Source organism: Vitis riparia, chromosome 9 (assembly GCF_004353265.1).
Source record: "Vitis riparia cultivar Riparia Gloire de Montpellier isolate 1030 chromosome 9, EGFV_Vit.rip_1.0, whole genome shotgun sequence".
NCBI classification, from domain to species: Eukaryota; Viridiplantae; Streptophyta; class Magnoliopsida; order Vitales; family Vitaceae; genus Vitis; species Vitis riparia.
In genome coordinates this window covers 12,106,074-12,131,729 of record NC_048439.1, presented here as the reverse complement: position 1 = coordinate 12,131,729, position 25,656 = coordinate 12,106,074, and the positions used below count along the sequence as shown (strand labels likewise).

The following is a 25,656-nucleotide window of genomic DNA, read 5'->3' as shown; positions in this document are numbered from 1 at the left end:
TCAAGTCATGATAATCATATCATCTACTTAATCAAATTATGTTATTGTATAGATTAAATGGGAGGTTTTTGATTTTTGCAATCTCATTGGAACTCCTTAAGAGTTTATAAGAATAGTTCATTATCAAACGAAATAATTTAGAATGAATGATCTTGAAAAACCAAAATTTTGTGTTGACCTATGGATTGAGTGTTTTTAAGTGGATTGTTAGTCTATCAATTGACATATATGATGAAAATCTTGAAGTTCTTTCATATGGATAAATCATACACATTTAACTCCCTTATGGTTTTTTGTTTACTTGAAGCAAGCAAAGATAAGTTTAATCTAAAAGAAGAAATAAAGAACTACTTGATCTAAAAATACCATATCTTATTGCAATTACAACATGCATCATATTACTATATTTGTGTGTGTGTGTGTGTGTGTGTATAACTAAAGGATTAACAAATATTTAGAATTGGCATTGATATAATAGAATACAAGTCATGGATTGACATTGATATAATTTGCCCAATTCACTTGAACAATTTGATTTGTAAAGGTGCTATACCAGTTGCAATCTCATGATAAATCGATTGAGTGACTTGTGTTATCTATTGTCCCTTCTTCACCTTAGAATGAAAGGTCTTCTACCTCAAAATCCCTTAACAATTGATTATTTCATGTTATAGTCGAATCCAATTATGAAGGATACAACATGTAATAACAATTAATGATTATCTACTTGGCTTATAGCAAATTATCATCCTTAAGATTGGAAACCGTGTTTTTAAAACATCAAAGCACACTTCAAAAATATTTTGAAAGGATGAATGTCTATAATTTAAAAGTTCTTTATACCTTTTAGATTGATTGTGTCTACCCTGATATTCTTGTAAATGATATCATTCACTTCAATATGGTGATAGAAATGCAAATTTACAAGGATAACTAGAATTGACCAAATAATATTTTTCTTCACTTGGCTAGGAAAAATGGACTTTTGGTCTAGTTAGTGCATCCAAAAAAGTAGGCACATCATTCATATTTCCTTTCCAACTAGCATAAAAAAATGTGAATATTATTTCAAAATCACATGTGCACATAGCATTTTGTGTTATAACTGTTTTTTAACCCCTAAAACTATTTTGTTTATTAATAGGAAAGTTGGAACCCATGCACTAATATGGGTGTCATAAATTGCACTAATGTAGTCTTACAACAAAAGGATATTTATTATTATTAGGGAAAGAAAATAATTAAAAGGGAAGTTTTTATTTATTGTTTCAATCTTATGGGAACTCCTTAAGATTTCAAAAGAATGGTTAATTATTTAACAAAAGAATTTTGAATGAAAGATCTTTGAAAAATCAAAATTTGGTCTTGACTTTCAAATCGAGTGTTTTTAAGTGGCTTGTTAGCCTACTAGTTAATGTATATGGTGAAGGCCTTGCAGTGCTTTCATATGGATGAATCACACCTATCTAACTCCTCTATGGTTGTTCATTCCCTGAAAGTGAACAAAGATAGGTTTCATCTCAAAGAAGAAATAAGGAATTATTTGGTCCAAAAATATTATATATGAGTGTGAGTAATGGAAATATATCTTAAAAATCATACATAATTAATATAAAATGTTGTATCAAATTGCAAGCAAGATATAGTTTTTCACCAATATAAAGATAATGGAATAAGATCAAACATTTATTGAACAACCGACATGATTGATATCTTCTAGAATAACATAGTAGAAGATAGACATAAAATGCAATTTTCTGGACGCCTCCTACGTACACAATTAAACTTTCTTTTTTTTTCCAACCAATGCATGGAATTCCACAAGATACCACTTTTGACTTATGGGCTGAATATTAATTTTTAGCTTATTTTCCCACTTGGATTTTTGTATAAAAGAGCAAGATTATCTTTAAAGAAGAAATAACAAGATTGTGTTTCGTCTTTTAAACGTTTTTTAGTTTTCATTTTATATTTTCAAATTTTTTGAAAACAGATTTATTTTTTATTTTCTTAAAAATTTCGGATGATTTAAAAAATGAAAATAATTTTTAGAAAATAGAATTTGTAAAATATGTTTGGATTTAACTTTTGCTAATGTAAGCAATGATGAAAAGAAATATGATTCAAAATTTTATATAATGCACAATGTTATGAGACAAATTTTGATGTTTCATTTGAGTTTAAATGAAAATAGAAAAAAATTATCCTAACATATTTTTTAACCTAATATTATTTTTTAAATGAAAATACAAAACATTTTTTCATTATTAAAAGGCAATTTTCTAGCTAGACGCCTAATATGAACACTTTTTTTTTTTCAACCCAAGCATGGAATTCTACACAAGTAGAGACCAAATTGAAGTGTCGTTTGTTCACATTTATCACTCACCATCTATCCTTTTCTTTTGACTTACACGAAGACTATATTAATTTTTATTAGCTTATTTTCACAGCTATGTTTGGACTTTGACTTTTATACAAATGGGTGCGAACAATTATAAAAGTAGGTGAGAATTTAAGACTATATTTGGTTTCAAAAAATATTAAAATAATATCAAAAGAAAATAATTTTCCTTTTTTTTTTTCTTAAAATTTTTTAGAACCAATTATACATAAAGGACTATGGAAAAGATGACCCAACCAACGCATTAATTTCACGTGTGAACCTAACAAAATTTTCTCACCGCCACTTGCATCCGTAACATGATATATTATTATCCTCAGCCTAGCTCTTGGGTGTGATATGTCTAAATCCTCAAAATGGTGAGGTTGTTGTGTAAGTGCTTGGCTTGGGTTTGGTTATTGCTCTTGGTGCACAAACATCCTATTCATGCATTAGGAGGTTGTATTGAGAGAGAGAGAAGAGGCTTGCTTGAATTCAAGGCATTTCTAATGTTGAATAACGAAGATCCAGATCTTCTTCTTCCTTCATGGGTTGATGATGAATCTAGCAATTGTTGTGAATGGGAGCGAGTTGGTTGTGATCCTATTACAGGTCAAGTTACAGGCCTTTTTCTAAACAATACAAGGCAAATTTCAAGTTTAAAGGATTCGTCAGCGCCCAAATGGTTAGAATATCACGCCAATGACAAATATTGGTTACTAAATGCCTCTTTATTTCTTCCTTTTGAAGAACTTCGTAATTTGGATTTATCAGCAAATTCATTTGATGGATGCATTGAGTATGAAGGTATGTCATCTGTCTTCACTTGAATTTTAGATTGTCTGATAAAAAAGAGCAAGATTAAGATCTCTAAAGTAGATTTAGAGATAGAATCACGTTGCCTTTTGTCTGGCAAAAAGATGTCTGATTTTTATTTCTATTTTCATTTTATGAAATAGTTTTTATTTTCTATTTTTAATTAAAAAAAACAAACATATTAATTAATTTTCTTTAGGAGGTTGGTGTTTTGGGGTGCTAAAGGAAGGGTATGAGGTCAATTTTTGGAAGGCTATTAAGGAAAGATGGGAGGCTTTTAAGAGCAAAGTTTGATTCATTGTAAGGAATGGGAGAGTTAAATTTTGGTTGGATGACTGGTGAGGGGACGCTTCGTTGAAAGACTCTTTCCCTGCTTTGTTTGCCATTGCCAGATAAAGGAGTCATGGGTATCAGATATGCAGGAGTAGGATGGGGCAGAGGGTCACTGGCGTCCCTGTTTCTTTAGACAGTTTCACAATTGGGAGTGAGAGGTGGTGGAGGATTTCATGCGAGCTCTTCAAAAGCAAATAGTATGGCAGGACTTATAGGATGGAATAAGAGGGATTATTCCTGAGACTGGTAGCTGAGTGAATGAAGTGAGTTTTAGCATGAGATATATATTAGTAGTATTTTAAATAGGCAGTGATAGGATCAGCAAAGAGTCAAGACTAGCACTTATTACACCCTCGGTCTTCTCAATAAGACTGGTAGCTCTAATTTGATCTTCTGAAAAGTTGTGTATAATAATAATAAAATATTATAAAAATAAATAACTTAATATTTAATATTATTAAACACTATTTGATTTTAAGTTCTATTTAAAATTAAATAATAAATAAATAAATAAACTCCACCTCAAATAATATTTAAAGTTTCAAAAAATTGGAAATGAAGGATATTTTCTCAAAGTGGGAAGACTCTTTTTCTTCCTAATATCATATTTTTAAATATTTGCAAAGGCCAATGTAAAAAAAATCGAAAATTTATTATATAAATTTATTGTACATTAATAGTTAATTTTTTTAATTTATTATTCAGTTTAAATTTCATTTCTTTTTATTCTATAAAACTGATTGAACTTTCACAATATTTCTTCTAATCAAAATTAACTTCTCCTCTTTGTAGGCTTTGAAAAATTGTCAAGCTTAAGAATGTTGGAGGTCTTGAACATCAGTAGTAATGAGTTTAACAACAATATAATAGGATCGTTGAAGACGATAACATCCCTTAAAATTTTGGTTATGCGGAAAATAGGTTTATATGGATCTTTTCCCATTAAAGGTAATGTTAGTCCTCTACTTTATTTTGATCTCCAAAGTTATGTACAATGTATTTTTATAACTTGAAGGTTTCTTGGTTAATTTGTTTTTATTTTGTTCATTTTTAATGTAGAATTAGCAAGTTTGAGAGACTTGGAAATATTGGATTTGCGCCACAATGTCTTGGAGGGCTTCCAATCATCAACACAAGGTATTCCATTAAATTCTATCATTTCTTACACTTGCATGCGGATCAATGAATCTTATCTACAATTAGATGGGATGTCAGAGAGGGTTACAAACCGTGGTCCAATCCTAGGACATAGAGTCCAATTAATTGGTGATTTTTGTAAGAGCAACAACAAATATCTTTTTTTTTCCTTACGATCCTATAATTAATGGAGAAAAATCAGAAAAAAAATTTCTTTTTTGAAATTTTTATCTCACAAGATGATTATTGAACTTCTATGACAATAATAATAATAATTGTCATAATTCACTTAAAAGCTCAATTATTATTATTATTATTATTGAACTTCTAAGTGGATTATGATTATTAAAATAATTATAATAGATGTTGTTATGTCTATTATTGTACTTCTAATTGAGGAGCATCTATTATCATAATGATAATCGAGGTGGTAAGGTCAGACACATATATTTGAATGCCAACTAATTACTTTATTGGCCAAAGCTTCAACTACTTGCATCTTAATTCTTATATCATCAACTACCTCCTAGTTTAAGCCCAACAGTGAGCCCATCATTGGATTGGATCATAGACTCAACTTCCAAATCTCCCATTTTCACATGTGGGCTTCAAGAGTGGTGAATGTAGTTAAGAGTCTCTCAAGGGTGCACATATCCCCTGGCCCCAAAATTAATCACATGGCGAGGTTAGTCATGAGGACGCATTAGGTCCAAAATGTAAAATATCTGCAAAGAAAGGAATGAACTATTATAAAAATATCAGAACTAAACTTCAACACTGATGTGAGATTTTAAGTTAGTATTCTACCTTTAATGGAAGAAGTGGAGGCATTTTAAAGCTTACATGGACTCCAAAACCGATTTTTCTTAAGCCTTAACCCTCATGATCCTTGATTAGGTTTTAGGGTCTTCAAACATGCCATTGGTGCATGGTGATACCTATTTTGTTTGATCATTACTATCAAAAACTTTGTTTTTGGATGAGTATGTGTTCTCATCTAAAGATTTGAGATTTGAGATTTGAAATTTTGTTAGATTGAGCTCCTTAATCCCAGAAGCTGATGTGAAGAGTATCTATCTAATCATTTTTTTTTTTCACTCTCTAGACCATAAGACTGCTTTTTTGAAACTGTTAAAGTAGTGTCTTGTCTGATATATTTGTTGCTTTTTTTTCCTCGTGGATATTTAGGCAGTAAATGACATTTTTATGCCTTGCATATTGATGGTAGATATCCTATTTTTTTTTTAGTATTGCCTATTGTTTGAGATGATGACTCTTTGGAGACAAATTGACATAACATAGATTTGAAAATAAATTGGTTAGCCTCTCATCTAGTAGAAAGCGCACATTTCAACCTAGTGCTTGTGGCACTCAATGAGAGCCCCATCCCCGATTAGTATAGTTCCATACTTGCCTTAATAGGGGCGGGTCGAATCGGATAACCCGTTTAACCCATGAAACTACAATCCCTATCTATCACCATTTTAGCAATCAACTAGTTTACCATACTTTGAAAAGCATTCAAATGATTTATCATTGGAGTTCTTTCCTTTAACTTCATGTTTATTAACTTCAACTAAATATTTTAATCATAGCACTTTTTTTTTTTTTAAAAAAAAAATATTAACTCCTATTTCATGAGATCATATGAATTTATTTTATTTGCTACATGATTACATGAGGGTTTATCAATCCATTGCCTAATATATGTTATTGCCTTTTTGTTCATCTTCTTCCCCTTCAAGTTAAAATATTCATTGGCTTAGCTTCTTTACCCTTAAGAGTACCTAATAAATCTTTGATGATGACAAAATCTTTCATTGTGGACTTCCATATATCCAACCTAATTTTCCATCCTTTTCAAAACCAATTACTCCCATAACCAAGCTCTAATACCACTTATGAGAGGTAGATGATAATTGAAGAACAACTTGGTCAAGTGGGAATAGCTAACAAATGAGAATGGTGAATATTTCACATGCATAGATTCAAAATTCTTCCAAAATTATAACCTAGCGAGAAAGTATAACCATAATAATAATAATATATATAAGTAAGATGATATCAATTATAACGTGGAGAAACCCTCCTAAATGGAGAAACCCTCCTAAAGGAGATCAAAATCCATAGAAGATTTCTTTCATTTCAATAAAAATATGAATACAACTCCTCATGAGTTTCTTCACTTTGAAAACGATAAAAATATATATAGTACCTAGGAAGTTCATCATCTTAAAAATATAAAAAATAGGAAGAGACAATTTTTTTAAAAAGGTTAAAGAAAAGAACCTTCATATTCATCCTTGAGCCCTAGAATAGTGTTTTAAAAAATATATAAATAAAAATAAAAAAAGTAAGAAAAAAACAACTATTAATTTTTCTCTTTTTCTCTCTTCCATGATCCGTTACTTCCAATTATTTCACCATCCCCAAAACAAATCCAGATGTTGCCCATATTAGGCACTTGAGGAAGATAAAGACTTTAAACGATTTACATCTGTAGATCAAGTAAACTTAAAAAATCCTCATGTTTATTATATTATGGGGGTCCAAAATTTAGTTTATTGCTCAAATAACTTTGACAACTTTTTGAAAATAATTTAGATAACAATCGGAATCCTGAATACATTAATTATATTTGCCTACCGGGCCTTTAGGTCATATGATTGTGGGTGGCAAGGGCTTAACTATTTGTTTCTTTCAGGTTATGAAAGTTTGTCGACATTGGGAAAGCTAGAAACCTTGAACCTTGGCTATAACAGTTTCAACCAGACAATCATACAACAACTGAGCACATTGACATCTCTTAAAAATCTTATTCTAGATAATAATATCAATTTTGAAGGATCTTTCCCAGCTCAAGGTATGTCTTCTTTTCTTTTCTTTTCTTTTTTACCTTATTTTTTTAAATCCTAAAAAATTGGTCATTGGATTCCTTTCTTTTCTCTTTTTTCTTTGTTAATTATTTTGCAGAATTATCCGCTTTGAAAAACTTGGTGACGCTAGATTTGAGTTGGGATAAACTTAGTACCTTGAAAATTGAAGGTAGGTGTACCAATCGAATTTTTTCTTACATAGGGTATGGAAATTTACTTGGATTAATTTTCTCAATCCCCTAATACTGCAACTGATCACTTTTTGTTTTCTTTTCCCCTCTGAAGACATGTCTGGATATATGCTGCTTGGACATTCAACATAAAATACTAAACCTTAAGTTCATCCAAATAATGATTACGATTAACTTTTAGGTTTTCAGACTTTTTCCCCGTTGTTAGTCATCTCTGAATATTGACTAAATAAAAAATCATTAAAATACTTGCTAGGAATGCTTTCCTTGAACATATATAATATATAATAGGAAGATCTATGGGAAAATGATCTATTCTATGAGCACAATGGCCATGAAGTCTCAAATTATCTGATTAAAAGTGCATTTGACGGTGATTTAAAAAAACGTTTCTAATCTTTCTAATACTTGAAAGATAAAATTTTTCAAGTGTTAGAAAGCTTAGAAACGATTCCTAGAATCACTGTCAAACGAATTCTAAGCCTACTAGTGCCAAAAGGGGATAAGTATCATTGATATTGGTTCACATGTATGTGATGGACTACCTTTAGATTTTCATTACTTAATGTTTTTTCTTTTGTAATGTAATGATGAGATACATATCAAAAAAGAGAAAAGATGAAAAAGGAAAGAAAAAATACATTATATATGTCAAGGATTATCTCATGATCAATAAAATTATTTAGGGAAAACAATCACACTTTAAGAAATTAGGCAGTTACTAAATTCTTAATAAATTTTATTAATATATTTAAAGGATTAAGTAGATTTACATGGGCTTGTCGAATTCATTTTTTCTAATACAATTGGGATTCTAATCATTTCCTAGGAATATTACTCATTTCTTTTAATTAAATATAAACTAAGAAAAATATTAAAGTTCACTAAGACAAATATTAAAGTCATTTCCAATGAAATAAAAAACATATTCCATCTATAAAATGAAATATTAAAATTACTAATTGAAGCCTTTATGTTGAATTTTTGCTCTTGTTTTTAATTCAGTAGTCTTCCAAGGGAATTCTCCATGTAGTCCCCCATCAACAAGACTAATCCTACGGTTATGTTTAGTTTGGCTTGATAGGATAAATATGGGAGAAAAAAATTTATAATTCTTGACATATATACATTCCATCTTTCCCTGTAAAATTATTAAATCTCATTATAATGGAAATGAGAAAAATGATAAATATATTATTCCCCTTTATCTTATTCTATTGTCAATTAAATATGAGATAAGAAACAAGATAATTTGTATTCTTATATTCTATTGTCAACTAAATACTGATAACCTTAGATTAGGTTTAATTGATTAGATAGGATAGAATAACATGAGATATACATATTTTAGGATATATATATATATATATATATATATATATAATAGATGATGTACATGTTTAGTTTGTAGGAAGAGTGATAAATAAGATGAAAAATATATTGTATTTCGATATTTACTACTAAAAAAAAAATTATGAAACCTATCTTTATGTCTCGTATTATTTGGAAATCATTTTACAATTTATGATTTAGTAACTTTTATTTCTTTGTTAATAATATTTATAATTAAAAATATTTAAAATATTATATTATGTTGTTTAAATCTATAAAAACATTTTGTTTATATCAATATTCTTGTATGATAGTATTAATTTAGGTTGTATTAAAACCATACTTTTTCAAAATTTTTGTACTAGAAATTTTATTTTCTAACCATTTTTTTTCTATTTTACAAAATGAGTAATTGAGAAAAACTGAAAAAAAATATGAAGAAAATGAATAATAAAAATAAATTTAAGATTTTTATGATATTTGTATTCCATATTTCAATTTAGTATCATTATATGAAAAAGTTAAATTATTACATCAATTATTTTTTCCATTCTCAATTTAATATGAGAGATCATAAATTAACTAAATACGAAATAAAATATAATATCACACATTTTTTTTTTTAATTTCATACTATATCCAACCAATTAAGCATGGTCTACCTATCTGAGAAAATAAATTAATATAGTAAATAACAAAAAGTTAACTCAAATATGTTAGCAAGGCTTGTCAAAGACATAAACTTGGTTTTGAGCATCTTAAGTACTAGAGAAGTTTTGACACACAATGAAAAACAATTTCAATGTGGATATCTTGACACTTAAATATTCTTTTGATGACCACATCCATCTTAATCCAGACCTAGAAGCCTCTAAGCAAAGCTCCTGCGCTCAGGCCTCAGCCTAAGCCCATTAAACTATTTTGGCTAACTTTCAGATAGCTTATTGAAGTTGTAATATAAGATAAATAACAGAGTGATTTGCCTATGTTATGTGGCACTTTGTGAGTATGCTTCAAATATATGTACATTAACACCAACAAAAAAAGCAGGAGGCATTGTTCTTATGCTATTTTCATGCATTATGGCTTCAAATATACTTCAGGTGGTAAAGGACTGGTGAAGTTGAACAAGCTGGAGCATCTAGATCTAAGCTCCAACAATTTAACCGACACGCATATCTTAGAGTTTTTGGCTACCCTGCCAGCCCTCAAATCTCTATCCCTGGCCGACAACTACATGGAACAACCACTTTCCGACCAAGGTATGTGAAAATAGAAAACAATGGATTGGTAAACATTCATAGTATAATGCAAGATGGTTTGGGGTCATATAAATTCATTTGAATCATTTAGGCTTTGTTTGGATAATTGCATAAGGTTATACTTTTTAACTTGAAACATCCATTCAATAAGTAAAATGAGAACAAAGCTAGGAAACAATGTAGGAAAGGCTATACTACTCACTTGTTTTTTTTTTTTTTCCCTCTAATTTGCATCCTTCTTTCCTTTTCCATTGTTTTATCCTTCCCCTCATCATTGCGGAGATGCAACCATGACCTTGAAAGAAAGGATAAAAGCATTAAACTGCTGTGTTTTCTTTCGGAAGCTAGATTTGGAAGCTTTCAGCAATTTGGAGATCTTAAATTTGAGGCTGAATTGTTTGACTGGGAGTGTTCCTTCATCTATACGGGCCTTATCTTCTCTCAAGGTTTTATCGTTATCTAATAATCGGCTCAACAGCTCCTTATCCATTCAAGGTAGATGTTATTGTGTATGTCGATTTTATCTGAAAGGATAGACTAAATTCAAGGAGATGATTACATGTGCTATACTTTTTTTGTAGGCTTATGTGAACTGAAGAAGCTTGAGGAGTTAGATCTCAGTCTAAACTCCTTTGAAGGAATACTTCCACCATGTTTGAACAATTTGACATCTCTGAGATTATTGGATCTCTCTCAAAACCTACTCACAGGAAGCATCTCTTCTTCTTTAATCGCCGGCCTCTCATCCCTTGTATACATCGATCTGAGTCATAATCATTTTGAAGGTTCATTCTCATTCAGCTCATTTGCTAATCACTCTAAGCTAGAGGTGGTTGAATTTACAAATGACAACAACAAATTTGAGATTGAAACTGAACATTCAACTTGGGTTCCTATGTTTCAATTGAAGGTTCTGATAATATCAAACTGTAACCTTAATAAGCTAACTGGTGGTATTCCTAAGTTCCTTCAGTACCAATACAGTCTGACAGCAGTCGATCTCTCTCTCAATAACTTGTCTGGAAGCTTCCCCAATTGGTTGCTTGAGAACAATAGAGACTTAAAGTTTCTAAACCTAAGGCATAACTCTTTCATGGGTCAAATTCACCTGACATGTTGCCCCAATATCTATTTGGATTGGATGGATATCTCAGATAATCTGTTCAATGGGCAGCTTCAAGAAAATATAGCGCAGATGATTCCTCAGTTAAGCCATCTAAATCTATCTAAGAATGGCTTTGAAGGTAATATCCTGTCATTGATAGTTCAAATGAGTAACTTAAAGGAATTGGATGTGTCTGGTAATGATTTCTCAGGAGAAGTACCAAAGCAATTTGTTGGTGGTTGTCATAATCTGAAGGTTTTGAAATTGTCGAATAATGGATTTCGTGGCCAAATATTTTCAGAATACTTTAACTTGACAGGATTAGAGTTTTTGCATTTGGACAGTAATGAGTTTTCAGGGACTCTATCAGATGTAATCACCAGAAGCCCTTTAAGTTTGCTGGACATCCGCAACAACTACATGTCTGGTGAGATACCGAACTGGATAGGTAACATGACTTTGAGGACGCTGGCCATGGGGAACAACAGCTTTAAAGGTCAGTTACCATGTGAAGTAGTTGCACTCAAGTTTTTTGACATATCTCATAATGCTCTTTCAGGTTCTCTTCCTTCTTGTGAGAACCCACAGTTTTTAGAGCATTTACATTTGCAAGGAAACAGGTTTACAGGAGCAATACCGGAAGATTTTCTCAACTCCTTATCTCTATTGACCTTGGACATTAGAGATAACAGCTTGAATGGAAGCATTCCCAAGTCAATTGTGGCACTTTCCAACCTAAGAATTCTTCTGCTTGGAGGAAACCATTTAAGTGGCCTGATTCCAAATCACCTATGCCAATTGACCAAAATAAGTTTGATGGATCTATCGAACAACTCTTTTTCTGGGTCAATCCCTAGGTGTTTGGGGCATTTCCAATTTGGGGAGACAACCACCAGTGACAATGTGTTTGCGCCATCAACTCAGTTTGGTTTCGGGAATGGAATTCATATATATGCAGGTTACCTAGAGAGATATTTCTACATCAATGGTGATATATATGATGAACAAGATGAAGTTGAGTTTGTAACAAAATACAGGTCTGGCTCCTATAAAGGTGACATTCTTAACTTCATGTCTGGATTGGATTTGTCATGCAACAACTTAACCGGTGAAATCCCTCATGAACTGGGAAACCTAAATTCGCTTCATGCACTAAACTTGTCTCACAATGAGTTGCAGGGCACCATCCCGAAAGGGTTTTCAAACCTCTCTCAAATAGAGAGCTTAGATCTTTCTTACAATAGATTGAGTGGAGAAATTCCTTCAGAATTGACCCAACTAAATTTTTTAGCAGTGTTCACTGTAGTTCACAATAACTTCTCTGGTAGAGTCCCAGATCTGAAACAACAATTTGGAACATTCGATCAGACTAGCTATGATGGCAATCCTTTTCTTTGTGGGCCACTGTTGAAGAAAAAATGCAGCATTAATCCTGAGTTACCATATTCACCTGTGGCACTTTCAGATATGAAAGAAGTAAAATGGTATGATATTGATCGGGTCGTCTTCTCTGCAAGTTTTGCTGCAGCATATATTACGATCTTGCTGGCATTTGCTACTGCTCTTTATGTTAACCCCCATTGGCGTTGGAGGTGGTTTAATTTTATCGAGGACTGTATATATTTATGCTACTATTTTCCCTTTGATGCCTTCAACAAGATATTAGCTTATTTACATAAGTAGTCATACTTGTTTCTATTACCCATGAACAATCGGTAGTGGATTCATACTTGAGACATCGCGTTTTCTCTCAAATATATATTGTATCCCTCATTGCACCTTTTATTATATATGTATATCTTTCATGTCTCATGCTTGGCATTCAAATTTTTTATATAGCCAAAAAAATTCAGTATTTAATCTATAATATGTGTAGTTCATTCTACATTGGAATTAGAGCATTTTAGTAGATTGATGTGATTTTATTTTATTTTATCATTTATTTATTATTATTCTTTTTTTTTTTTTTTTTTTGGGATTTCATGTCAAATTCTTCTATATATATATATTTTTCCCAAAAGTTTGCATGTTTTCATACATTTTTGAAATCTATATCAAATGTACTTCATTGTGTCTGTGCTTTATATATTATTGAAAATGAGGAAGGAAAGGGGAATACAACTCATGTACATGGTAGCTAGCTCAATTTCCCCCACTATTTCTATTATCCTTGCAACCAAAAAGAAAGAGCTGAATGGTGTAACCATTGATGTTTTCAAGCAAGCCAAAGTAAACACTCTTTTACTTAGGGGGTGTTTAGTAAACCAACTTAATGACTTTATATAATTTAATAACTTAATTTAAGTCCTTAAGTAGATTAAGCATATTTGATAAAATAACTTAATATATTATGACTTATTTTTAATTTTAGGTAATTCAAAATAGTCAACTTATTCTCAATCTCAAATCACTTTTCCTTATTTATCCATACTAGTGAGAGTATATTTTAGAATTATGATTTTATATTCGTAACTTATTTTTTATAATAAATAGTTTTTTGGTTAACTTATGTGTGAGTATTTTAGATAGGTTGGCTATTCCAGACAAAAATTCCCTAATATCTCCTAACTTGAGTCTTCCAAATCCTTCCTCAAACTACTTTCCTGATGAAGATTAAGATGTTGAAAAGTATTTAGAGGGTAGGGTATATAGTTGAGGTTGTAGATTGATGAAACTGGATCAAGTTACTATTTTTCTTGGAAATTTTTTGAGAAGATTAGGAAGGCTTGGGCAGTAGCATTTTTGCTAAGTATTTTTGTTCTTGTTTCAAGATCTATCCAAATTTTTGTTGGATTGATCAATTTTAAACCATTGCATTAAGGGGTTTCCTTCCTATTTAAACCTAAAATTTTCATTCTAGGGCTATGGAGAACACTGGCAACCAACCCTCTCACTCCCTTTGAGCTCTTTCTTCAATCCATAGTCGGTGTGTTTGGTTGCCAAGAAAATCCTTCTCACTTTGATTTCCAAATTAGTTTTCTGATTAATTTTTCTATGAAATGGGCCTTACTTATTTCTTTCATTCATCTTTGGTTTTCTCATTGGTTTGAATTTAGTTGAAAACTCGTTTTCTTCTTATCTAGATTCAAGAATAGGTCTTGATTGAGCTTGGTGTGGACTCCAAGTGTGCTTCAAAAGAAGGTGTGCAACTGAAGTTGGAAGGTGCTAGTCAAGTAATCTGAGAAGGATTGGTATACTTGAGCTAAGTAAAACCTTGTACTTAGATGGTTTTTATTCATTGTGGATGCTCTTGGTCACTTGTAAGCCTATGTTTTTTTTTTTTTTTTTTTATCTCTTCAGAGATTTTCCATATCAAATCATGGTGTAATTTCCTTGCTTTCTCTATCTCTTCATTAGTTAAATTTTTTTTAATGATTATCTTGGCTAAAGAAATTGCCTTGTTTCGATGAGCAGATTAGTAGATAATTTGAGCTAAAATTTGATTGCACAATCCTTGAAATTGTTTAATTTCTTCCAACTTGTTTTTTGTTCAAAGTAAAGGTTTGTCTACTTATTTATTTATTTGTGTTTAAATTAGTTGAAAGTTGATGACAATTTTGATTGGAGAGTGTTGTTACATTTGCATGTGAATTGTATTAGTTTACTCGTTGGAGACATGCATCAATTCTTGCATGTGAGTTGGCTTGTTTGTTCATCAATAATTGAAGGAAAAAAAATATATAAAAACATGCTTCATATTTGCATGGAGTTCACTCTTAAACTATAGTAATCCCTACCTCCTCCTGTGAATCCCACGTCTCTCTTATCCATTATTACAATGAGGGAGCAAATCAAAACAAAAGAAACTCACACATGGTTTAGGGATCATTCAACATCATGAGTCTACAAGCTCCATGCCTACCTATAGTCTAGTAGTGAGTAACATAATATCAGTTCAATTAGTGAAGTTCCTCAAACTCAATCAATATCAACAACATGTCGTGACGAGCCAAAAAATGTGATTGCCTTGTGCAAGCTGCAATCAAACTAAAGAAAATTTTAAGGAGAGAAAATCATTATTACAGATTCTTTTCAAATTGTTAAAAATGTATATTCACCCAACCTAGGTGTAGTCCATCATTGAGATTCTTTCATATTTATGTCTACAATATTTTAAATATGGATTTTTTTATAAATAATTTAAAATGAATGAAAATAAAAATGAGTGAAAATAATTAAAGATAAATTTTAGTTAAAATTAATGAGGACAAATGTATCAATTTGATTATTAGAATACATTTTAAGTTAATTTTATCGAACAACCTTAATACTCAAATTAAAAGATAAGTAATAGGTTTTGTTAACAACTTAAGAACTATTTAACTTAAAGACAATTTAAGTTATTAAGTAATAAACATTAAGTTTTACTAAACACACATTTGACATCAGAAAACAATTCCTCACATTTGACAACTTTAGTTATTAAGTAATAAAGATTAAGTTTTTACAATTAAGAGAAGGAAGAATGTACACAAGAAGGATTTAAGGCTCAACAAGTGAGTGCAATAATAAAATAAAACCCCCCATTAAGTATAAAGATCCTAGCAGCCCAATTATTTTAGTTTCTATAAGAAATGATAGCACTAGGAAGACTTAACTTAGGATAAGTGTAAATTTGATTCCCTTTTCATTTTATCAAATATTAGGACTATGTGAGTTAAACCCTACTTCAACTACCTTGTGTTTAGTTGATAAATCTATCGAAGTGCCCAAGGGAGTGGTTGAAGATGTCTAATCTATGTGGATATTATACTATTGGATAAAGAATGAAAGGATGAAGCTAATATTATCCCTATCATCCTTGGTAGGCCTTTCCTAGCAACTTCTAATGCATGAATAATGAGAGGAATGACCATATGCAATTCTCCTTTAAGAATATGACATTAGAGCTAATCATTTTCAATTTTTGAAAAATCTAAGTGAGTAAGGTGAACTATCTAATGAAGAAGTAGAGTGTGTGGACAACATGGCTAAAACTAGAATTGAAATTCTAAAGGATGAGGGAGAAAATGTTAAGTCTAAAGTAACTACAAACTTGGTTGCTTTGTAAGGACCATCTTACTAGCCTAAGTTTGATACTTTTGAGGAGGTGAAGGAAAAGGAAAAATCTGAAATCGAGACTAAAAAGCCAAAGACATAATTAAAGTGGCTACCAGCTAAGTGTTTTCTTAGAAGAAAGTTAGGAAAAAGATGTGGCAATATCTTTTGCCTTGACTAAACGCTTATGATCCTAGGGTATAAATAAATTTTGCAATAAAAGATGGTGTCAAGTCCCCAAAGTGCATGGTCTTTAATTGTAGTAACCTAGGATTACTAGTTATCGTCTCCATAGGGATTCTAGTTGGAAGTGATTTTCAAAGGAAGGGATGCTCAGGATTATAGATCCTCATTTTTTACGTGCATCCCCACTCAATGGCAAGATTCATTTTCTTAATGAAAAAAACCGATTTATATAAAATTAGAGTTGCCACTTATTTTTGTTTTTATTTTTTAAAGAAAAAATAAAATAAGAAACAAAAACCCTAAGAGTGACTCCTTATTTTTGGAAAAGCATGTTCTTGAAAATCCGAGTCTAGTCTAGGGGTTAGGTTACCAATTGGGAAGGTACCATAAAAGTAGCACCCCTCTAAGCCCTAAAACCAAGTCTCTATTAATTAGATTGAAATTAATATGACAATTAATCAATAAATCATAGACACCAAAGTAGTAAAGGTGATTATGTTCAAAGCCTAACAAGGTGTTATTCACACCAAACTAAACATACTAAGGAAATCAAGCTCATAGGAAAAAAATATAGGTGTACCTTAACTGCAACCCAAAACGTTTTCATGAAAACACTAATGTTAGTTTAGATAATATAACGTATAGCATACATTTCATCCCATTCAAGAAATCACGCAATAATCAAAGCATAACAAAGTGATATCATACATGAGGGTGTTCACACACAAAGCTTGCATGTTAATAGAGTTAAAGAGATAAAAAGTGCAAGGGATGTACCTTGATAGAATTTATAGCTTACAATACGCTTGTATAAAGCTAGAGAGGGTTAAAATAATTATGATAACAACTATAATATTGATCCTTAATATAGATGACATATGTACAACTTAAATGAAATGACAATAACTCAATAAGATTGAATGACAAGAATGTCTAAATTCAAAGATGCATGCAGTCACATAAAAAGTTCTCATGAACCATCACAAGTTAGTTTGAGGTTTAAAGAAACATTGAATATCACATATGACACATAAAACTCATTGTTAAGGCTAGCTTAGTACACAAGAGAAATATAGAGAACAAAATTAGTGACTTAGTCCAAGTATGCAACAAAGGATCAGAATAGTCAGATTCATTAGAAAAATTCTAAATAAATACCTAGAAGCATTATTTCATCATAATAAAAATTAGGTAACATCCTCATTATGTCAATATCACAACATAAAATCCAAAATCAAGTGATAAGATTCCAACTATCTCTAGATTAAACAACAAATTAAACACTACACAAGATTACCAACATTCAGTTAGAATAGGAAGCCTCATAAAATAAATCCTAAAAAAATATCTAGAAGGGGAATTTTATTACAAAAATAAAAAATAAAAAATTAGGGAACCTCTCCTACATTCTGAATAATTTATTAAAGCCTTATTCAATCCCAGTTTACAAAACTCTCCAAATGGATTAAAACATGATAGAATTATAAGGCATGCACAAACTAATTTTTTTAACCAACCTAGAGGTATGATAAAATCCTACAAAAAATCATACAACATGGTCAAAGTTCTATTTTACATGAAAAATAATGGTAAGGCAAGTATGCACACAAATCATTTTTAAAATAAAACAAACAAGCCCTTTGTTCAAAACCAAATCAGTGCAGTAGGTACAACAAAGGAAAAATATTTCTCTTAATTGTTTAGTCAGTTTTTAGTAGTTTATGTGTTAAAATCAACTTCAAAAGTCTATGAAAAGGTGAATCTCAATAATGGACTACACCTAGAGAGGGGGTGAGTAGGTGTTGTAGAACAATTTAAAAATTCTCCCAACAAAGATTACCTAACCTTAGACTTTCTCAATGTCAAGAAACTTCTCTTCCAACAATTATTCAACAAAGCATAACATCCACAAGCAAGAATGTATGCACCAACACTCTCCCAACAATTTATAAATGCAATACACATGCAAATGCTTCAACAATCCTCAAAAATAAATAAAAAGAACAAATATCTCCTCAACTCATATCAATTTACGTCATGATATCATTAACGAAACTTAGCAAAAAAATTATTAAGGATATTCCATGGATCATCACACTTATATCACCTCATATTTTTTTCCATTCAACATGTTTTCCCGAGTAATCAATGATATAAATCAAAGTGTAGAGTGAGAGAAAGAGACAATTAACATCGGATTTTAACATGGAAAACCTCCGAAGAGATAAAAAAACCACGGGCCTACCACCAATTGAAAAACTCCACTATGAAGAATAAAAATGGAGTACAAGGTTTTACCTAGCTCAAGTCAATCAATCCTTCCCGGACCACTTGACTAGTACCTTCACTTTCCGCTTCTCACCTTCATCTTCTGGAGCACACTTGGAGTCTACACCAAGCTCAATCTCGACCTCTTCTTGAATCCACACAAGAAGAAAATGGGTTTTTGCACAAACCCAAATAGAATGAGAGATTAAGATATGAATGAAGGAATGAATCAACCCATTTATTGCTCAAGAAAATCCATTAAAAACTAGTTTGGAAAACATTAAGAGAAATGGATTTTCTTAGCAATCAAAAACCCCCAAATTAGGAAAAGAGGTGAGAAAATGAAGAACACATGGAGTGGTTGCAACTCTCTCCACGTTTTTTGCAGTCTCTGTCTAAAAATGAGAGAAGATTGCTTTTTAAAGTGTAAAAAGAAGTCCTTAATCTAATGGTTGAGATTTGATTTGGTTGGATTGATTTACCCTTGCACCTAGATCGATCTAGAAACAGGGAAATAAAACCTTGCACCAAAAACCATTTCTCCCATATTTCTAACACATTTAAAGATAAAAACAAGGTTGATTCACATTCAATCACCACACACTCGGCTACATACCTCGGCCTCTTAGCAAAGTCTTAATCTTCAAAGTCAAGTAGTCCGGATAGGAATTGGAAAGTCAAGTTAGGGGATACTTAAGAATTTTGTTAGGAATTGGCAACCTAGTTAAACACTCACAATCTCTCCCTTTGGCAATTCTAGGACAAAACCCTTTACAGCACAAATAAGTACAAGTAAGTAAGCCACGCCCAACTCTCATACAATTAAGGCCACTCACTCACTCAAAACCACAACCTATGTACTACAAAACCTGCAATTGAAGCTCACAAACAAAACAATGAGTAGCACCTGTGTACAGCAATTGAATATACATAATATATCAACAAGTATATCCAAAAAGTCTAATGTACATTAAAATCCAAATGAGACAAGATCACATATCAACATGTATCTCAAAATATCCAATATCCAAAATAATCATCAACATGTGAATATCCAATCACCAAAATAATAACTGCAATGTCTCTCCCTCTTTTTGTACCAGAAAGAGACAAAGGGCCACAATCTCCTCCTTTATATCCATGAAAAAAAAAATGGATGACAATTCAATAGCCCAATATCTCACATCCAAATCAACAAATATCCACATTTCAACAAAATGTCAAATACCCAAAAACCAAGGATTCACATATCACCAAGTATCCATATCAACATCCCAAAAAAATAGAGGATACAAGAATCTTCCCTGACTCCCATCACATGGTTTCAATTAAAAACTTTCAAAAAATGCTTTATCACCATGAAAATAGATTCCAAGCATGAAAATGTATGGAGATCACTCAAAATGAACAACCAAACCCTAGGATTAGCATTCCTAGAAACCAAGAACACTCCAAGGCCGAAATGAAATATCAGACTATTAATACTACTGAAAAAAAAAATAACAAAAGAAGCCAAACCTGAAGGCACGTACACTGAGGAAAGCAGAACAGGAAAAACCAACGCACACTTGAACTTTTGTCGGATTTTTTTTTATATATAAAATGGAACCTTAAATATGGAGCACAGACCAGGAAAATCTTATTGGAACAGATTTCCAGAGAGAATTAAAGGATGAACTAAAGTCCGAACACACTCCAGAAACTATGCGATAGGATTTTAAACCAAAATCCTTATAAAAGATGAAGAAAACTCTGAAAAATAGGGCTAAAAATAGACGCCAAAGAGGCTAGAAGTGATGTGCAGTGAATCATGATCAGACCTTCGTGATTTCTAATGGCTCAAATGTGTTTTCAGCCTTTCTAGGCAATGCACAGGCTGTGCAAAAAGCAGTTTCTAGCAGCATCGACGCACCAAGATGTGACACACAGGCTGGCGATGGACGCTGAAGGAGATTCAACTTTGACGCTGGAAAGATTGAATCCAAACTCACACCAAAATGTGCTGAAGAACTTGTCGGAAAAGATGTCGTTTGCAAGGGAAGACACATAGGCCTGTGGCATGAACTGAACAGCATGGTAGTTCAAACTGTTAGCGGTATTGGTTTGACTTGAAACGTGAACCTGAGGGACATTCAACGGTAGAGGTTTCCGATGGCAGTCATCAGAATGATGAATTGACGATGGAGAATGCGCAGAGAGGAAGAGTTTTCTTCTATGGAACGAATGCCTTAGGGCTTTTGGAATAAATGAGACAAAAAAAAATTATTTGGGAATTTTGACTTTTTCAAAATTTCAATTTTTTTTTTTTAATTTACAAAATTATGAACATACCCTTCATCCATTAAACCATATGAGTATAATCAACTGGGGGCAAAAATTGGATTTTTTTTTTAAAAAAAAGCATGTTTAGGGATTTTGAGTTTTTTTTTTAAATAAAAAAATTACGAAAATGCCCCTAATTCATTAAACCATACAAGTTGAACTAGATGAGGGCAAGAATGGAATTTTTCACAAATGCATAAGTGGTATCGATCTTGGTGGATATATCCACATTTCGTTCAAGGGCTCTTAGTGAAAAAAACTGTGTAACTTAACTGCAGGAAACTTTTAAAAAAAATTCTAAGTGTTGGAGCCAAGTGGTATCGATCTTGGTGGATCAATCCACATTTCATTCAAGGGCTCTCGGTCACAAGACTGTGCACACAATGATCGATCCACAAATTCAACAGATCGATCGACACCCTACTGAAAAATGACTTAAGCAAAAACTGAAGATAAAACACAAGAAACACACCAACAAGCTTTCCAAAAATTGAAAATTTAATTCACCAAAGCTAAGATACAATAGAATGACATACTTATATTTCAATCAAGGAGTTAGAACTGATTCATATTGGACAAGAATGCTACCAAGAGCTTAACTTTAGACAAAATTAATAAACATAAAGATTGAAAAACCTTCCACATTTATCAAATGAACAGGTAAAAAACAAATGATTATCAACACTCTAACAAGGAAGCTTAAGCTCAAAGAAGACTTACTCATGACACCATAAAATAGTGAGAATGTTAATTTCTTTCCACTTATAAACCTATATCCACCCATAAAGCAAAAATCATTTTCAAGACACACTTCCTTCCTAGAGAAATTCAAGATAATGTTCCAAGAAGTCAATTTGCACCTCTCTTGGCCGGATTTCTGTTTAACATGACCTATTCACATCCCAAAAAAATTTATACATCATTTTTTTTTTCACATTAAGCATTGAAATGATTACATAAAATGAGCTTCACCCTTAGGATCAATTTTATTTATTTATATTTTTTACTTAAGGATCACTAAGGTGGCCTTTACAACATAACAACATAAGGGATGACCCACTCTTGCAATGAAGGCTTTTTAAATCTTGAAACATTGCCAAGAAGCCATAACCATTCCGAGAAGCTTAATATTTCTCTTTTTCTTTTCTTTTCCCTTTTCATTTTTTTTTTAATTTCAAAGAGAGGGCAAACAATCAAGGAAGAATAATCTTAAACACTCAAGGATATTCCAGGTGACTTTACTCATTTTTAATGCTCATTAGATAAACATAAGTTTGCATTTAGTCTATAAAAGCATTACTCACCATTTATGTAATCACAAGGTTCAACCATGAGTTGTTACTCACTTAAAAGAAATGAAGCTAACCTTTTGTGGTTTATCTAATCAAATCAAAATAGCAAGGATTCAATATCATGTTTATCAATCAAGTTATGGAGATAAAAACATCTTGAAGCTTTTAAGATCATTATGAGTCAATTTAACTTTTAAACAAAAGTGTAAGCATGTCACTCTCATGAACTCAGCAAATGTTGAAAATTTATGAAAAATGAAGAAAATATTGAACCAAAACAAAAAGAACACCACCACAATGACACTTCGAAACTTGAGAAGACACCTAGGACTCAAAGATATGCAAGAAGAAAGTCCTAGACAAGTTCTAGAAGCATTTAACAAAGAGTATATAAACCTATGAGGCTCCTAAGTGATTCAAACCTAGAAAGGTCTAAAGGTTTAGTAACATTGTTAGCAATTTAGCCCTGTATAGGGAAAAACTCTAGTGAAAACCTTGTCTTCTACCAAGTCTTGAATGAAGTGATGCTTAATGTCCACATGTTTTGATATAGAATGAAGAACATGGTTCTTTAACCTATCAACAACATTGGCATCATCGAATTTTCTCCCCCTATCAATTCTAACTTTTACAATGGGATGTTCTTTTTTCATTTTGCAACAATCTATGTTGCAAGAAGTGATTAACACATGCAATTTTAGAACTTCCACACACAAGAGAAGATGATGAAGGAGATTTTTGACTAACAACATAACAATTATCACAAGTTCTCAAGCCAATCATCACACATGCATCATTCAAGTCAAACACCTTGCAAAGATTTTGTGAAAATTGGACATTGAACTTATTCTCACACATTTGGCTTATGCTAATTAAGTTAGCCTTTAAACCTTAAACATATAAGACCTCTTCAAGATTATGAATGTCGGGGGCACAAATGGTACCTTTGTCTTTCACTTTAGCCACATTACCATCTCCAAATGTCACATTTCCTCCATCAAATTCAGTGAATGAAGTGAACAAAGATTTATTTCCAGTCATATGATATGAACATCCACTATCAATATACCATGAGTGTGACTCACTAGCTCTAAGTACGGTATGGACAACAAAACACTTCAACTCATATTTTTTTCACCCAAATTTGTTTAACATTTGAGACTTTTGTCTTTTCATTCAAAGTGCTTCCTTTCAACTCACCATTATGAGAGATATTTGAGCTCTTCTTGGACACTCTCTTATTCTCATTCAACAACCTATTCTTCAAAGCATGACATTCATTCATTAGGTTGGTCAACTTCCTTTGAAAATTATCAAACAATCTTGCATAACATCTATCAAAATTGTGTCCCATTTTTCCACAATGATTGCAATGAAACTTGATTTGAGATTGAGTTTTCTTAGGATTTTTTTTTTCACAAGGCTTAACAAAAACTGTTTTACTACTACTTGGAGTAGCATTTCCACCAAGAAATCCTAAGCCTTTTTATCAAAAGATTTACGCCCTTAATTAATCAACTCATTAATTCTTTTGGAGCTAGGATGTAACTCTTCCTTCCTAAGACGTAACTCATTCTTGAACATTTGATTTTCACTTTTCAACACATCACATTTTTCCTTCACTTCCAAATGTTCATTTTCAAGAAATGCAATTTTATCAAGCAAGGCTTTTTTTTTTCTCCTTTTAAAACATCAACCTCATTGGTTAAAATCTTCTTAGAAGCCTTCCACTTGACTTGTTCTTGTTTAAGGCTCAAACACTCCTTATACAAAGTCTCATATGTTGTGTCAAAACTCATGTCATCATCATTAGAGTCACTTGACTCACTTAACTCACTTGAAGTTTCTTTTAAAAGAGGTTCCACATTGACACTTGCAATAAAGGCTATGAAGTTAGTGCATTCCTCAATTCCATTGGATTCTTTTTCACTTGATTGATTAGACTAGAAGTCACTCCAAGTAACTTGCATGGCCTTCTTATCTTTTTTCTTTGAGGGACATTCAAATGCATAGTGACCCTTTCCCCCATATTTAAAGCTCAATTTTCAACTCTTTTTTCACACCTTTCTCCATTTTTTTCTCTTTTCCAATTGAGTTCCTCCATTTTTTACCATCATTTGATTTTTCTTGGCTTTTCTGAATTTCATGTACTTCTTGAATTTTTTAGCAAACTTAGTAAGCTCACCCTCTGACATTTTCTCATCATCCTCACTTTTCAAACTTAGGGACTCTTCTTTAATAGCTTTTAAAGCAATTCCCTTAGCTTTCCTAGGTGATACAAGAGTCATCTCAAAGGTTTGGAGGGAACCTACAAGTTCATCTATCTTCAAGGAATCCACATCCTTAGACTCTTCAATGGAGGTCCTTAGCTCTAAATCTCTCGGGAAGATATTTTAAAATTTTTCTAACCACCTTAGAGTTAGAGATGGGTTCACCTAGATTGAAGCTAGAATTCACAATGTCCATCAGTTTTACATGAAATTCTCTAAAAGTTTCATGATCATCCATCCTAATGGTATCAAACCTAGATGTCAACATTTGAAGCTTGGACACTTTCATAGCATTAGTTCCTTCATGAGTCACTTGAAGGATATCCCAAGCCTCCTTAGTTGAAGTACATGTAGCAATCCTATGGAATTCATCTGTACTAATGGCATTGAAAATGGAGTACATGGCTCTAGCATTATTCTCACTTCTATCCCATTCCAATTTAAGCTTGATCACATTAGTTGGTCTACCTTCTCTATCCAACACCATAGGTGGAGACCAACCAAATTCAACGGCGTTCCAAATTTTTTCACTTTGCATTTTGAGAAAATATTACATTCTCACTTTCCAATGAGAATAATTTTCGCCGGTTAAAAATGGTGGTCTCCCAAGGGAAGCTCCCTCTTGATGAGGTTCAATGATTGAGATTCAAGGACCGAAAATGATTTTTTTTTTCTTTAAAAACCTGCTCTGATACCAATTGAAAAGGTAAATCTCAATAATGGACTACACCTAGAGAGAGGGTGAATAGGTGTTGTAGAATAATTTAAAATTCTCCCAACAAAGATTACTTAACTTTAGACTTTCTCAATGTCAAGAAACTTCTCTTCCAACAACTATTCAACAAA

The 25,656-nt window shown here is 31.9% G+C and overlaps 1 protein-coding gene across 1 annotated transcript; it reads left to right on the top strand.

Moving 5' to 3' along the window:
• Positions 1–2,892: 2,892 nt before the first annotated feature.
• On the top strand, positions 2,893–20,873 carry LOC117921819 (receptor-like protein 15). The gene is made up of 9 exons (XM_034839777.1): positions 2,893–3,190; positions 4,325–4,480; positions 4,592–4,669; positions 7,374–7,532; positions 7,643–7,714; positions 10,172–10,330; positions 10,679–10,825; positions 10,912–13,050; positions 20,782–20,873. Exons 1-9 carry the CDS (start codon positions 2,893–2,895, stop codon positions 20,871–20,873), a joined length of 3,300 nt encoding a protein of 1,099 aa, XP_034695668.1.
• Positions 20,874–25,656: the final 4,783 nt, after the last annotated feature.